We start from the raw sequence: 16,908 nt of genomic DNA on the forward strand, positions 1-16,908 counted from the left end.
GCCTCCCTGCTCCCTGATGGTCTCTTGTTTTTACCATTAAAGCTTATGGAGTATGTACTCAAATGGTATTCCATTCCTTATTGTGGACAACAGTATTCTGCTGAAAGTAAACCAGAGTACCCTTTCTGAAAACAGAAAGTAGCTCTCCCAATGACTTTGATTGTTAGGGCAGGGATATCTGTGCCATATGGAGCAGGGAAGTCCCAGGTACAATCATTGGTCTGTATTTGGCTAGGACAGCAACAGGGACATAACTGCTTCAGCATATATAACCAGGGTTCCAATCCTGAGTGCTCTCCAACAAGCACCCTGCTGAATGTGCACAGATGGACATTGGATGAGGACAGGATCTTGCCCCTTACGGTGAAATGCCTGCCAACATTCAGTATTTGGGCTCACTAATGAAGAATGTCCACTTGGACAAGATACCGGAGGAAGGTCAATGCACAGGAATCATACCTGAGTGAGGATCACCCACCTCATTTACATCAAACTGCAGTTATACTTCAATTGTAGCACTCAAGCAACAGGAGACTGTGTTTTGTTTTTATTGTGGTCCAGAGTCAGATAATCAGGCTCACTCCCTAGTTACATTACAACTTTTGCTTTGATAACGTGAACCGTTTCTGGATGTGCATCATCATGGAAGTGGTAGCATCATGAATTGCTTTGGCAGTGGATCCCACAGAAACTTGCGTAAAATGTAAGCAAGGCAATAAAATTGACCATGAAGCTGTTGGATTGTCAGAAAAACCCTACTGGTTTGCTAATATCCTTCAGGGAAGGAAACCTGCCACTCTTACCTGGTTGACTCTTAACTTAAGTGGCCTAGCAAACCACAGTTGAAGAGGACCCACCTTTTCAGCGCAACTAGGGATAGGCAATCAATACCGGCCTTGCCAGTGGTGCCCGCATCCCATGAATGAATAAAAAGTTAACAAATTCAGTAACTTGATGCTGTAATGAACTTTCAAGAGTGAGGCACGCACAAGCAAATGTCTACCCTAGAGCTCAGGAAAACAAAACTGATTCTCAGACGCCCTCATTGAAGGATCACTTAGGGAAGTCTCCAATATTATAACATCACAAAATATCTTAAAATGATTTAAGGCTTAAAGTGACTTTCTTCTCACAGCAAAAATGTGGGCCCATTCCACCAATGTGTGGAGCATGTGATGTAAAGAACTTATGTTTAACTGGAAGAGCTATTTCACAAATGAAAACTGCTGGACATATCTACTATAACTATCTATGTAAATTAAAAAATGATAGCACACAGCAGTCTGGTTATACTGTAAAGTCTCAGCCCTGGACTCAGTAACATCATCCTACATGTCTGTCTGCACTATATTTATTGTGCTGTGCCTGTGAAATTTCACAGCAGCTGTTGTCTCAGCTTCCGGTTTTTGTCTGCATTCAATACAGCAACACCAAATAAAATTTGATAAATAATGAAAGCCAGCTGTTATTGTGAGGAAGTCTGCCCTATCGCCCACCCCACCCTCCACCTCAGATACTGGAAACAACCTCCAACAAACTCAATTTTTTCCTCAGACCCTGAATACAATTTTATATTCAGAAAAGGTTACAGAAAAAAAAGAGTTCAAGGACAAAAAGGATTAAAAGGATTTAAAGGATTAAAAAACCAACATCTTTTTTAAACCATGGAAAGAAGCCTTTTTACTGCCACCTCCAGCCTTACTTAAGGCTGCTGTTCTCCATTAGGCGTCTTTTACAAAAGCACTTGCCAAGTTCAGTTTCAGTTGATTGTAATAATCCTTCAAAGAAATATCACGATAGGCTCTTTCCATTTGGTGGACTCTGCCTCTCTTCTCTTTTCTTTTTCCTCCCCCCCACACTGAAAGGCATCAGTGATGAGATAACAACAAGGTGCTGCCCAAAGGAAGTGGAGGGATACTGACAGCATGTCACTTCAAACCCTTCCTCGTGCCAACAGGACTACCACCAGTGGAAATGAAGGTTGCAAAAGTACACATCATCAGAACTCTTCACAGAAGTAGAACCAATATTCCACCATTAGCTGCACAAAACAGGTCAATAATTTCCTGATTGATTAACCTGCATCAAATTTAGCTGAAGTTATGCAAAGTACATGACTGGGTCGAGCAGTGAGTTTGCTGCCATTATTCTGCCATTATTTTATTTGGATAATTTTCTAAAGTATCAATTAATTTTTATCCTCTGTAGCCTCTTTTTGTTCTAATGTTTAATTGCCAAAGTTCAACAGGTTGAGAGCCATATTTTAAACCAGTGAGTTAACACAGCCAGTAAATTATAGCATTTCACTCAGATGCAAAAAGTGTTAACATGCAGAGATAAACATTTGCAACACTGATGCCCGATAGCTTGTTCCATTTACAATGCTAATCAAACTGCTTTTAGGAAAGAAGGAACTTGTATTTATGTAGCACCTTAGGTCTTCAGAATGTCCCAATGCTCTTCAAATCTAATTAATCGCTTTTGAAGTGTAGTCACTATTTTGTGGCAGCTAATTTGCACACACAAAGATCCCACAAACAGCATACAAGATGAATGACCAATTAATCTGATTGTTGGTGGTGCTGGTTGAGGGAAGAATGTTGGCCAGGGCACTGGGAGAAATCTTTCTTGACCGATAGCACCACAAGATCTTTTACATCCACCTGAACAGGAAGATGGGGCTTCAGTTTAATGCCCAGTTCAGAAGATTGTACCTCAGACAATGCAGTGACTTCCTCAGTAATGCACTGACGTGTAAAGCTGGATTATGTGCTGAAATCCTGGCTTAGAGCTTGAATCTACAACGGAGTTAGGGTACTAGCAACTGACCCAAACTGACAAGCCAAAACATTGCAAAACTTAAGAAGTTGATGAACTTTTCTTCAACAGCTGTGATAAGCATTCATCTTACACAAAACAATGTTCAGAAAAGCCACAATGCTGTTTACCTTAAGTCAAAACAGTATGTGTGAAATTTTATGGTTATAAGTTGGGATTTACGAAATGACTCATGTACAGAGAAAGAGAAATAAAAGTTAAGAATATAACTGCAAAGCTTTTAAAATGTCTGAACAAGACCTTGATCCCTCTGACTAAATTAAGTGATGTGGAGATGCCGGTGATGGACTGGGGCTGACAATTGTAAACAATTTTACAACACCAAGTTATAGTCCAACGATTTTTATTTGAAATCTACAAGCTTTCGGAGGCTTCCTCCTTCCTCAGGTAAATGTCAGGAGCTCCTTGAAGCCTACGCATTTATACATCGTAGAACAATACATGGTGTTTACAGACTGCCCCTGCAACTGCCCGTTGCGGAGAAACTATGCCATGTTCTCCACAGCCTTCAACATGTCATCAATGACGACGAACACCTCGCTATGGCCTTCCCCACACCTCCACTGCTCGCCTTTAAACAGCCACCCAACCTCAAACAGACCATCGTTCGCAGCAAATTACCCAGCTTTCAGGAGAACAGCGTCCACGACACCACACAACCCTGCCACGGTAACCTCTGCAAGACATGCCAGATCATCGACACAGATACCACCATCACACGAGAGGACACCACCCACCAGGTGCATGGTTCATACTCCTGTGACTCGGCCAACGTTGTCTACCTCATACGCTGCAGGAAAGGATGCCCCGAAGCATGGTGCATTGGCGAGACCATGCAGACACTGCGACAACGGACACCGCGCAACAATCGCCAAACAGGAGGGTTCCCTCCCAGTCGGGGAACACTTCAGCAGTCAGGGACATTCAGCCACCGATCTTCGAGTAAGCGTTCTCCAAGGCGGCCTTCAAGACACACGACAACGCAAAATCGTCGAGCAGAAATTGATAGCCAAGTTCCGCACCCATGAGGACGGCCTCAACCAGGATCGTGGGTTCATGTCACGCTACACGTTACCCCACCAGCGAACAAAAGCTATCTGTTTTTAATATAATGGGTCATTTGCTGGCTTTCTCTGCCTCTCTCTCTTTTTCCTGTTTGTTTTTTTGTTGAATGTGTATTCGGGGGTTCTGTAGGTGACCCCTCTCTGTCTGAACACGGTGATTGCCTTGGCAACGGGCAGTTGCAGGGGCAGTCTGTAAACACCATGTATTGTTCTATGATGTATAAATGCGTAGGCTTCAAGGAGTTCCTGACATTTACCTGAGGAAGGAGGAAGCCTCCAAAAGCTTGTAGATTTCAAATAAAAATCGTTGGACTATAACTTGGTGTTGTAAAATTGTTTATAAATGAAGTGACAAAGAGAAGGGACTGGAAGGTTGGCTACTGCATTGCGATTCCTCCTTGCACTTCAAATTTAAAAAAAACAATTGTTACATCGTAAATGAAGATGCAAAAATCTGAATCCATGACACTACATTTAAAAAAACATTTTTTCCTGTTCAATGAATTGCAACTCATGGCTTATTAAGGATCACCACTGACGGTGATTGCTGAATAGTGGTTGTAGAGAAGACAACTCAGACCGCTTCCCCCACCCCTTGGCTGTAAGAGAAACTATGTTTATGGGATCAGCACCTTACAATTAAATATTAAGATACAAAAAATAGGAAGCACAGTCAATTGAGAAATTTTTTAAAAATCCAATAAATTTACATTTGTATAGGGTGTTTAACATTAAAAAAAATCCCGACGCACTCCAAACGAGAAAAGATTGAATGGTAGTAGGAGAATTAGGTGAGTTGATCGAAAGCATAGAATTTGAAAAGTCTTTTAAAAATTGGGGAAAATGGGAATTGCAGTGACTTAGACATTTGCCTTTCACCTCAGAGATCTGGGTTCAAATCCAACCCGACTGTTCAGATGAAATTCCCCTCTATCTGCTAGCTGCAAGGGTCCTGTGTGAAATGGGGCAGACAGTCTCAATCTATTTCCTAGCTAGTGTGGATAAACAGCATAAAACTGTCCCCAACTTAGCACGAATTAACAATCTCAAAGTCCACAGAATGGCTGATGTGAGAAGTGGAAAAAAATGTCACATTACTGCTGCAGATGATGCTCTTGTGGCCGTGGGGCTGAGGCGAATTCTTGGACTAGAGTACAACGAGCTTTACTCTGCATCTGGCTATTCTATACCTGACGTGGGAGTATTCGATACAGACAGTGGGTGTTTGAAATGTTAAAAGTTCCACTCTCCTACACAAACATCCCTCGCCTTAAGCACAAAAATTGAAAGAGGAGCTCAGGTAAAGGTGTTTAGGGAGAGAGTTCTAATCGGTAAATCTAGATAACTGAAAGCTCTTCGGAGAGATATGAATACATTTCATTCTACAATCAGTCACCAAAAGATTAAAATGGGCAGTGCTCTTGGCAGTTCTGTCTAAAGAAACTAGAAACAGTGCCAAGATAAATCTCTGATTTGAAAATTACACCAGCATCATTTTTATTAATAGGCTTGTTATGCCAAGTCGTCTTTGCTGACTTGTTGATTTAATTCAACTTTTCAAAGGTAGATACAGATGAGCAGAGGCGACTAGCACACCTACATGGGATTTAGTTTAACTAGTCATAGCTTTATGTGAACATGAAGTAAGCTTCACCAATGCTTGCATACACTACAAACTGCTCAAGAGACAGCTTTGAGCTATACCCAACAGAGCTATCTTTCTAAAGTATCCACTATGTACACCGGCATAGAATACTTACAGACTTGGCTATAATTTTTTGTGACAGGCTTACTCTCAATTTTTAAAAAAATAGATTTGTAACTACCATGCTCAAGTGCTATGAAGAAACAGAGATGATAACATAAATTTGTGACAGTAAATGCTTCACCAAATTCAAACATCATCAACTGGCTCCAAAACTAACCATTAAAATAACCACCAATTACAAAATACAACCACCCTGCTAAGTTGATCTGGCATACAAATGGAGAATAAGTGTGATTTTCAGATATTGCAACCACGCTAAAGCGAATACTCCTGGCACACTCCCAGTAAGTAAGTGGACTGTACCCAATAACTCAACCACCTCATCAAGTTGACCACTTTTGATCAGTCCCTTAGGTGGTGGCTTAATGAGCTTCTATTATATGATTGGGTCACAATGACTTAAAAAAATACACAACATGCACACATGCATTCACTTAGAACCACAAAAACATCAACTGAGACCACATGTACAAATACAAGAATCAGTTTAAAATATCATTTACAAAAAAATCTTAAGAATCAAAGAAAATTGACTTCACTTCCTGAGAATAGACTTTGTATATGCTATGCTTCGGTCAGAAATTGAAAGAATTTTTTTAAATAAAAACAAAATTAATGTTGCCCATTTAATGATACAATGAATAACTGAAAACTTCAGTAATGTTAAAACATGAGACCTCTTAGTTTCACATGAGGTTATAAATTAACTTAGAAACAGGATTTCAAAAACATAGAGCACAGATGAACTGTTGGAAATAACTTACAGATAGAGAAAGACAAGGCTGGCTGAAGCAGGTCCTATCTCAGGGATTGCAGTCAACTCATTATGATCAAGCCGCCTGTAAGAGAGAATAAATACAAAACCTGTGATACGTCCTCTCCTTTATGCCTTTCACTGTACAAGTATTACCTGAATATAGACCACGTACTATACAACAATGCTGTGCCATAACATTTCTGCTCCAAACTGCCAGTATTTCCTCCTCTTTACTTTCAAATGAGATTTCAAAACATATCACTCAGAATTTCATCATCAGTACCCCTTTAGCAGTAATAAGTTCAGAAATGTGAAACATTTTGATTTTAATATTTTATTAAACACAACATGCTGATAATGGATGGGGGGGGGGGGATAAAAGAGGAGGAGAGGAGAAAGTTAACAAAAACTAACTTGGTGGAGCTACATCGCTCCAAAAGCATAAGGTATTTAACATAAATGAAATGTCAAAAGGTAAGCCAAGGCATTGAAACACTTTAGGCTTAGAAACCAACTCTAAGCTGTTTAAAACAAAAATATAGTTAAATTTTAAAAAAGAACTTGCATCTTATGCTTCAACTCTAGAACACAACAATTCAAAAAAGTTATCTTGCGGCATTTTCATCTCCCAACAAAAGTAGATTCTCCACAGGCGGGGTATGCAAATAGCAAGCTTTCCTCAAGCAGTAATGGGCAAGACACTTCAAAACTATAAATATATTTATAATCCAGATAGCAGGTTGGAGTTGAGTTCAAACAACTCTGTACCTGAACAGTAGACAATAACAAGCACACCAAAATATCAACTTTAATTTCTTTTGATCAAGACCACTTTATTCAATTTGAAAATATGCTTCAGGTATATTCAATATGAAACAAAGACATTTCAACCACAACAAGCATTTTCAGTAGAAAAAGGGCTGAAAGTAAGTCATATAGGGGGAAGACAGGGAGAAAGACACAGACACAGACAGCGCGTGCCATGGTGGGGGGGGCCGAGAGAAGGAAAGAAAGCGTTCAGATTCGAGTTGAGTTCATGGAGGGTACAATCTGTTTTGAATGGCAATGCAAAAGTTAAACCTTGAGGTGGCAAGATGTGGGTTAGGATTTTGCTGGCAGAGAGGGTGAGGTGGAGGTGGACAATGTTTTGGAGGTGAAAAAAAAGCAGATTGAAAAATGGAAGCTCAGTTCAGGATTAAAAAAAAGAGTGCCATGATTTCTAGATGCCCAGTTGAAATGTACAAAAATCTTAAATTGAGAGATGAGTGGCCTACTCCCCAAGTACAGCAGCGAAGGAAGAGCCCAAGTAATCCATGCGTGACAAAAATAGTAATACTGGGATAAAAATCAATCAAAAAAAGGAACAAATTTTTACCAATTTCACTTTTAAAAAACCAGATTGGCTTGGAACTCATTTCTATTTTTTAAAAAATATATATAAAGCCCATTCATAAACATTGGTAATTATTCATTAAATGAACAAAATGAAAATTATGCCAGTCTCTCATCCTACAATAAGCATACCACCCAACAGCAACAGCTGAATATTGAGAGATTATTGGGAAGAAGCCAATAAGCCCAAACATTCCTTTTTTTCTATTCTTCTCTTTTCCCCCCTCCCCACAAAATAAATTAAAATATGGATACACAGACACTGTTATCTGGTAAGGAGAATGGAGGTCTATGAATGTTGATTTTCCATTTTAGCTGATTTTTAAACCAAGCTCCCAACCCCAGACACGTTTCTATTCCCTTGCTCAACTTATCTTAATTCCTTCTTCTGTTAACTAGAAACCAAACAGGACTTTTTTTTTTAAATCGTGAAATTATTTCAGTAGCGTGCAAGTAGCTGCCATGTGTGAGACTACCATTTACAGACCTTATAAAGCACTAAGAACTTTCCGCAATTTAAAATCAAGTTACTATATTTAAAAACAGCAGACAGAATGAAGGGTTGTAAACTATTAAAGAATATTAAATTGACGATGTATGGCCCCATGGAAATTTCTAGAATATCTAATAGTTACCATCACAATGAACAAACCTAAGTGTTCTCCTTTAAAAATATAATTAAAGGTATTAAGTTCAATACTTACACTTCACGGAGGTTGGGTAGTTCTGTGAAGACAGAGGGATCAATTGATGCCAGTCTGTTGTAGCTCAGATTTCTGTAAGAGAAGCATGTGCAAATCAGATTTTGTTCAGCAGAACTCCACTAATATTGTCAATTTTATTTCAATTGCATTGTAAACTAATCTCATGTTTTACAAGCGAACTGAAAATTCTACTGTGCTAGTTGTCTGGAAAGAAAGCCAACCAGCTGTGACAAGTCTAGCAATTTTCTTTAAAAAAGGAAATCATTTTTGGTGTAGATTTTAATTATTGTCACTTTCAGCAGAAACTTACAAGTGATTAGTGCATAAAACCAAACTTTACTTTAGCAACCTTTTTAGCCTGTTCTTTTTGGGCCAGGACAGTTACATCTACATTTTCAGTATTGTAGACAACCTTAAGTCCAAAACAACTTGCATTTATATAGCACCCTTAGTGTAGAAAAACATCTACATTATATAAAAAGTGACAGACAAAAAAAACAGATCAGGAGGGGTGACCAAAGGCTTAGTCAAAGAGGTGAGCTGTAAGGAGGGCCTTATAGGAGGAGAAGGAGGTGGAGCAGCAGAGCGGTTTAAAGGAGGGGATTACAAAGCATAGAGCCTAGACGGCTGATGGCATGGCTACCAGTGGGGAGATGCAGAAGAGACCAGAGTTTGAGGAATGAAAAGGCTGGGGGGGGGTGGTGAGAGAAAAGAGTTGTAGCACTGGAGGAGGATACAGAGACACGGAGGGGCAAGGCCATGTAGGGATTTAAATACAAGGATAACAATTTTAAATTTGAGGCATTGGGGGACCAAGAGCCAATCTAGAGTAGCAAGGACAACAACAACTTGCATTTATATCACGGCTTTAATGTAGTAAAACATCCTAAGGGGCTTCACAGGAGTGTAATCAGACAAAAACTGACATCAAGCCAAAGACGACAACATTAAGACAGGTGATCAAAAGCATGGTTAAAGAGATAGGTTTCCATCCCTGCCACAGCACTAAAACCTAATGAGATAGATTAAATTATGGAGTTACAGGAAAGGTTTGAAGAGGAGCACCGCAACAAGCTCACTTACAATAAAAACCCCAAGTGTAGTCAAACACTATCAGCTGTTGTCATACCTGTTGTACATTCAGAAACAAAGGCAGCCTAGAAATGAGTCAGCTTAATTTGTGGAAATATTTCAATTGGTGACCATTACAGAAATGTATCCAGTTAATTGGTCTATAATCCAGGAGTATCTGAAATTCAGCATTCTATTTCAACACCAAAGCATGGTGTCACCCAACCATTACTTGTTTATTTATTCTGCCTCTTTTCTCTCTCCTGTCAATCATGGAGTGTCCTACACTTATAAGCCATGGCCATTTACCTCCATTTCTCAATTAAAATAGAACACTGAATGGGCCTGCTGGTTATGGTACAATAGATCTAAGGTAACAAAACAGTGAGATTCGCTACCTTACACAAATTTGTAGCTAAATGCAGTGATGAAACTTCCAAGAGCGCCATCATCTACTCGATTTCCTACTGAGCACCACTTACCAATTTAAACATTTTATTGTTTCACACAAGCACACCATTTCACTCTGTACAATGTCCAAAACTGAATAAGATGCCCAGTTTAAAGCTATAATTTCAAATATGCAATTTCACATTTGTCTCCAGCTGCTATACACATGAACTTTGCAGGATTAGGTCCAATCACAAATCAGGGCAACACTTGCTATCTGTAAACTGGTCTAGGATTTAAAACATGGTATCTTAAACATGCACTGCAAATTTACAGGATACAAAAACCCAATGCATACACCAGATGGGTATTATTACCCTGAAAGAAATTAATCTGAATCCGCATGTATAAACCCTCGAAATCTGCATTTTGTGCACCACTTCCTGATCTGAAATGAATGCAACTGTTATTGGGGCCTGGACTATTAAATTGGGAATCAGTGACTAGATGTCAATCTTGTGTTGCCTGTTTCACTCCACTATCAGATTTAAGGATTAACTGTTCCCTCTTCCAGCAGTTTTTTTTTCTAATCACCTCAAGGACAGCAGTGTCTCACAGTGCAGGTGCAGGTGCAGGGATAACATTCTTACTCTATCTGAATAAGAAGGAAAAGATAAGGCAGAAGGAGCTTTTCAACCACATCAAAGGGACTGACAATGAAAAGATTAACTTCTGCTCAAGATAGCCTTGACATTAAGCCAGCTACATTAGCAAACCACCAATACTGCTGCCATAGATCTGCGATGCAGAAAACAGTTACACTAATCCCTCTATGATTTTCAGCGTTGGGGGTCCAAATAATTCCCTCAAGTTATTGAAGGTACATTGTAGAAGGCTATCAATTAGCAATATACACCAAATCTCTAGGCTTAAATATTTTTTGTGACAATGTTGCTTATTTTTAGGATACATTTATGAGGGGGGGGGGGATTAGTTGAAGGAGAGCTGTTACAGTGAAAAGAACATATTGGGCCAGATTTTGCTGTGAAAATAACGGTGAGGCTAACAACGCTCGCCGTTATTTATGCACAAATCAGGCAGCAACTTCCGCCAAGCACACATGTGCAGTCAAGCGCGAAAATCCGGAAGTTGCTGTCAGAGATGCGCTGTCCCTCCGTAAGCTGCGCGAAGACAGCATCTCGCCATCTGACTCCCTATTGATCAGCATGAAGTTCCTTTACTGAAGTCATAGATTATGGACTAAACTCGCCACAAAAAGGTAAGGCTTGTCCATTCCAGTCTAAGCACCCTTTTAACGGCATGGTAAGTCTTAATGACTGCCAAACAACCACTCTGGAACTGAAAATTAACTTTTACAAGCGTGGCGTCTCATTCCTTCAGCTTTTAATTGTCGATGGAAATTTTCTTTTAATTCAATTTTTCTTTCCCTCTCTAATTCGCTTTCTGTACCTGATTGGACATTGAATTCACTATTCTAACTTATACTTTCTGGTTCAAGCTCTGCGCTACTCATTAACGATTCTTCAATCTGATTGGTTAAAGAGATACATAGTTGGCTGCCCTGATCATTTGTCGCCGTTCACAGCAAAGTCTGGCTCATCATACTTTTACACCAAAAGGTCAGACTTCTTTCTGAACAATACACTACAATGAACAGTATAAATAATGTGCACAAATATTGCAGCTTTGTGCAAGCAGTAACCTTGATAGAGCTGCAAAGTTTTTTTTTAAATGTATAAAATAATTTAAGTTTTTGAACTAGTAAAATAGTTCATTTCAACTATACTTAAAAATTGAGGTAAGCCAACCCACCCATGATCGAGACTGATTATTCAGATATTACAATATTAGATTCTAATGTTTACTGTTCAGACATGTCATTTATACAGTGCTTATTTTTAAATCCTCAAAAGAATACAAAATCCAAGTGGCACAATTATTTCTGTAAATGCCTTACTTTTCTTTTAAATGGAAATAATATGCACAGTCATAATAAAAATTAGTAATCCTATCAACATACATATACTGGAAAAGCTCAGCAAGTGAGGTAGCCTATGTGGAAAAAGAAACAGAGTTAACGTTTTCAGATCAAAGACCGTTCGTCAGAACTGACAAAAGGTTTTCGACCTGAAATGTTAACTCTTTCTTTCTCCACAGATGCTGCCTCACTTGCTGAGCTTTTCCAGCATTTTCTGTTTTTATTTCAGATTTCCAGCATCCAGAGTATTTTGCTTTTGACAAATGTGTACTCTTTGCGATACCAAGATATTTATAAATAATGTATCTCTGCCTTTAAGGTTTTTTCATTTATGACTAATGTAGCTTTAGAGAGTTTGAATATAAAGTTCCACCAATTCCACAACTTTATCTACTTTAGAAATGCACACATTAAGTGCTTTCACCACATACAATCTACATTTTTATTGGCAATATATGCAAAATGGTGAATCAGAGAACAGCAATAACCTGCCTGCAATAAAACACCTTTACAGAATAAAGGTAAACACACAGAAGCCTGACCAAAGAACTCGCCCACAGTGTCAGAGAACTAGCAATGAAAGTGAAGGAAAGCGGCACATCGGGGGAAGAGAGAACAAGAATAACTTGTGCATGGATATGCTTGACATTAACCAAGAGCTCTCCATCTGGAGTACTGTGTTCAGTTTTGGGCACCCATCTCAGGAAAGATGGCTTGGAGGAGGTACAGTGCAGATTCACCAGAGTGATGACAGGGCTTAAGGGTTAAATTGAGGACAGGTTGCATAAACTTGGCTTGTTTTTCCTCAAATTTAGAAGGTTGATGGGCGATCTAGTCAAGGTATTTAAAATGATAGAGTTTTTTTGCCTCTCCCAGGAGATTATGTTTTTGATGGTGTAAATAAGGAGAAACTGTTTCCACTAGCAGGAGGGTCGGTAATCAGAGGACACAGATTTAAGATAATTGGCAAAAGAACCAGAGGGAAGATGAGAATTTTTTTTTAATGCAGCAAGTTATGATGATCTGGACTACGCTGCCTGAAAGGGTGGTGAAAGAAGATTCAATTGAAACTTTCAAAAGGGTTTGGATATATACTTGAAAAGGAAAAGGAAAAATTTGCAGGGCTATGGGGAAAGAGCAGGGGGGTGGGACTAACTGGACAGCTCTTTCAAAGAGCTAGCACAGGCACGATGGACCGAACAGCCTCCTTCTGTGCTGTATGATTTTATGATCAAATGACTGCAGGGGTGTGGGGGGTAGGAAACTTCTACTCATGAGCTCCAGGGATCATGTGTGGAGCAAGCTTGATGGACCAGCTCATCTTTTCCTGCCTGACATTTTTCATATGTTTGTATATGGTAGATGCAGAGGAACTATTTCCTCTTGTGAGGGAATCCAGAACATTGGGGCACAATCTTTAAATTAGAGATTAAGATCTGCCACAATCTTATTGAATGGCGGAGCAGGCTCGAGGGGCTGTATGGCCTACTCCTGCTATTTTTTTATTATTTTGTGTAGAGCTAGGCCATTTAGGAGTGAAATCAGTAAGCACTTTTTCACACAAAAGGTTAGTGGAAATCTGGAACACTCTCCCACAAAAGGCTGTGAATGTTTGTTCAATTGAAATTTTCAAGACTGAAATAGACAAATTTTTGTTAGGTAAGAATATCAAGCGAGATGGAGAAAAAGGTAAATGGAGTTGAGGTAGAGATCAGCTATGATCTAACAGAATGGTGGAACAGGCTCACTCCTGTTCCTATGTTCCAGAGTCATACTGAAGCAGCCATTCGAGATAGTGAGCATGTGTAGGCTACACTACAGTGGAGGGCATCACAGCCTAGTGTAATCCTGTCCACACTAGTAGTTTGCAAATTCATAACTTGCAGAAAGGGGCAGTTAGTAGCCATCAGGACTGGGGACTACAGCTGATTTTCCCCTTCTTCGTCTGGAAAGGCTAACAAAATAAATCATTTCATCCCCACCACACCACACCCAAGATCAGCTACCACCACCAACCTAGAGGCTTCTTGATCTGTACGGCTCAGTACTATACAACATGGTGCATTTATCCAAAAAATATTAAGTGCGGCTTCTAAAAAAGTTTATAACTTGATTTCCAGAAAATATACCACACGTTCTGGAGTCTAAAGAAATTAGGAAGCATGAGTCTCCCACCAGTTCAGTTCACTCCATGTGACATTAATAAAGTGGCCGAGTGCACTAGACACAGCAAAGGCCTGGTACTATGCAACATGTGGCTTACTTCCTAACCCCTCAAAGCCTGTCCACCATCTAATCGACACAAGTGAGCAGTGTGATGGAAAATTCACCATTCGCCTGGCTGGGTGCAGCCGCAACACTGAAGAAGCCCAACACCATCCAGGACAGAGCAGATCACTTGATTGGTGCCCCTCTACCACTGGCATATTGTGGCTGTAATATTGCATCCTGTATATCATACAAACATCAACTCATCAAGGTTGCTTCCAAAAGCACTGGCTTCCCCTGAGACCTCTACAGCCTCCAAGTCACATATCATTCTGACTTGGATATATAGAAGGAACAGTGATTATGTCAATGGGTCAATACCCTGGAATTCCCTGCCTAACACCCATCTGGGAGCACCAACACCATAAGGACTACAGCCATTGAAGAAAAAGTCCACCAACACCTTCACAGGGCAACTAGGGATGGGCAATAAATGTGGCCTTGCCAGAGTTGCCCACATCCCGGTAACAAAATTCTAAACAGAATATTTCAGTATCATAATTTTAAGTATTGCAGTGCAGCATGAAAATAGTTAGAGTAAATTCTTAATCCTTCTCTGACAATACCAAACAGGGCAGAAAAAAAACCACACACAAATAGCAACTAATCACAAATCCAACTCATGTTATATTCAAAAGGACAATGTAATATAGTATACTCCTATTAGTCTGAAGTCATTTTTTGCTCAAAAACAATGAATTAACTGGCAATTTGCATTAAGCAATTTTAAATCAAAAAGCAAAGGAGGCATCTTTGTACTTTCAATTCAAATCAATAGACAATTCAGGCTAAGCAACTTCAAATTAGGACGGGTCGACTATAGTGCATTGCAATACACTGCAGCCATTACTTACAAACTTTAGCCCACATCCCACCTCTCACCAATATGTAAACTGGAAAGTTTTAAACTAACTCACAATGTTCTTGCAGCTAAGAAAACTTAGCTTTTACCTACAAAAATGGTGGGGTAAGAAGAGGGAAGGCAAGATGAGGAAAAATCAAGTGCTCATAAAAATGTTAAGCCTTTGAAAAATGTTGTTTGCATAAGGCCAATCCCAGTTTCATGGAGAAAAAAAACATCTATGACTATAAATTCATTTGTACAGAAAGTCTAATCTAAACACCGGTATCTATTTTGACTCTCTTTAGATGAGCTTATGATACATCACTCCTCAAAAAGGTAGCCACACCTTACCCAAGTGTACGCTTGGACGAAGAACAAAGAAATTACTGTACAATGTATAAGACCTTCCATTTCTTTAGTACAATGTGCTGAATACACCTGCAGGCCTACTGCACAGAAACTTGTCTATACTAATATAATTCTCTTCAAATAATTTCTCATCTTCACTGTATACTCCTGAACACAAATAGATAACTGGCCTGCAAGTATGGTGCCATAATTAGATGAAAAAACCCAACTGTCCAATTAAACCCATCCCACCCAGAAAGCAACTAAAAGCGGATCTATTTTTCCCACTCAGTGGTGGGAAAATAGTTATCTTTTATCAAACACGCTTCACAGCAACACTTTGTTACAGATGTAAAAGAATCTTTAAAAAATAGAAAGGCAATCATTGTTCTGGAGCCAAAATTTACAAGCACATTGTAGTCTGCTCGGTTCCATAGAATTATATAGAATTTACAGTACAGAAAAAGCCATTCGGCCCAACAGGTCTATGCTGGTGTTTATGCTCCACACAAGCCTCCTCCCACCTTACTTCATCTCACCCTATCAACATATCCTTCTATTCTTGTCCCCCTCATGTACTTATCTAGCTTCCCATTAAATACATCAATGCTATTTTGCCTCAACCATGCCATGTGGTAGCAAGTTCCACATTTTCATCACTGAGTAAAGAAGTTTCTCCTGAATTACCTATTGGATTTATTAGTGACTATCTTGTATTTATGGACCCTAGTTTTGAATGGCCCTGCAAGTGAAAACATCCTTTCTATGTCTACCCTATCAAACACCTTCATAATTTCTGACGGCCTCCAGCAGGTCACCTCTCAGTATTCTCTTTGCTAGAGAAAAAAAGCCTCAACCTGTTCAGTCTTTCCTGATCGCCACCTTTAAGGTTATAACAAATAAAAACAAAAAATGAGAAATACACATAGCAAATCAGAATCCATAAGAGAAAGGACAAGTGAATATTTCAGTTGTATACTCATCATCAGAATCAAAAACTAAAAAGATAAGTGAGCAATTTAATAATATTGAGGGGGGAAAATAACAGATAATCAAATTACAGAACAAAGAACCATAGAAAAGATACACAGAAGGGGGCCATTCGGCCCATCACGTCCACGTCGGTTAATTGATTCAAAGAGTTGCAAACCGTTAGATAATATAAAAGTGAGCCAACAGAAAGATGTTAAAAATCAAGAGAATAGACTAGTTAAGAGAAGGGAGAAGCCCACAACAAATTAAAAGGGGAGAAAAGAGAGGGGTGTGGTGGGGGTGAATGTCTTCCTTACAGCTGGTTTTGGCAAGTCCTGGCAGTTCTACATTGTTTGCAGCCAGATGTGCATGATCAATCTTCAAAAATCAGCAGCAGGTGAGCATGAGTCTTGTGCAACGTACTATTAACACCGCTTGCTGCATTACATTGGGAAGGGGGGAGGGGGAACCAGCCAATTCACTGTAAAGTGGA

At 39.4% G+C, this 16,908-nt stretch overlaps 1 protein-coding gene across 4 annotated transcripts in view; it reads right to left on the bottom strand.

Moving 5' to 3' along the window:
- Positions 1-16,908, bottom strand: part of lrig1 (leucine-rich repeats and immunoglobulin-like domains 1) — a 119,164-nt gene that overhangs the window by 69,622 nt on the left and 32,634 nt on the right. For all 4 annotated transcript variants that reach the window (XM_067998862.1, XM_067998861.1, XM_067998864.1 and 1 more), the window contains exons 2-3: positions 8,524-8,595; positions 6,435-6,509 (exon numbers count right to left, since the gene is read on the bottom strand). In XM_067998862.1, coding sequence (XP_067854963.1) covers positions 6,435-6,509; positions 8,524-8,595 — 147 coding nt within the window. The remainder of the gene's footprint in view (positions 1-6,434; positions 6,510-8,523; positions 8,596-16,908) is intronic.

Source organism: Heptranchias perlo, chromosome 17 (assembly GCF_035084215.1).
Source record: "Heptranchias perlo isolate sHepPer1 chromosome 17, sHepPer1.hap1, whole genome shotgun sequence".
In the NCBI taxonomy this organism is placed as follows: domain Eukaryota; kingdom Metazoa; phylum Chordata; class Chondrichthyes; order Hexanchiformes; family Hexanchidae; genus Heptranchias; species Heptranchias perlo.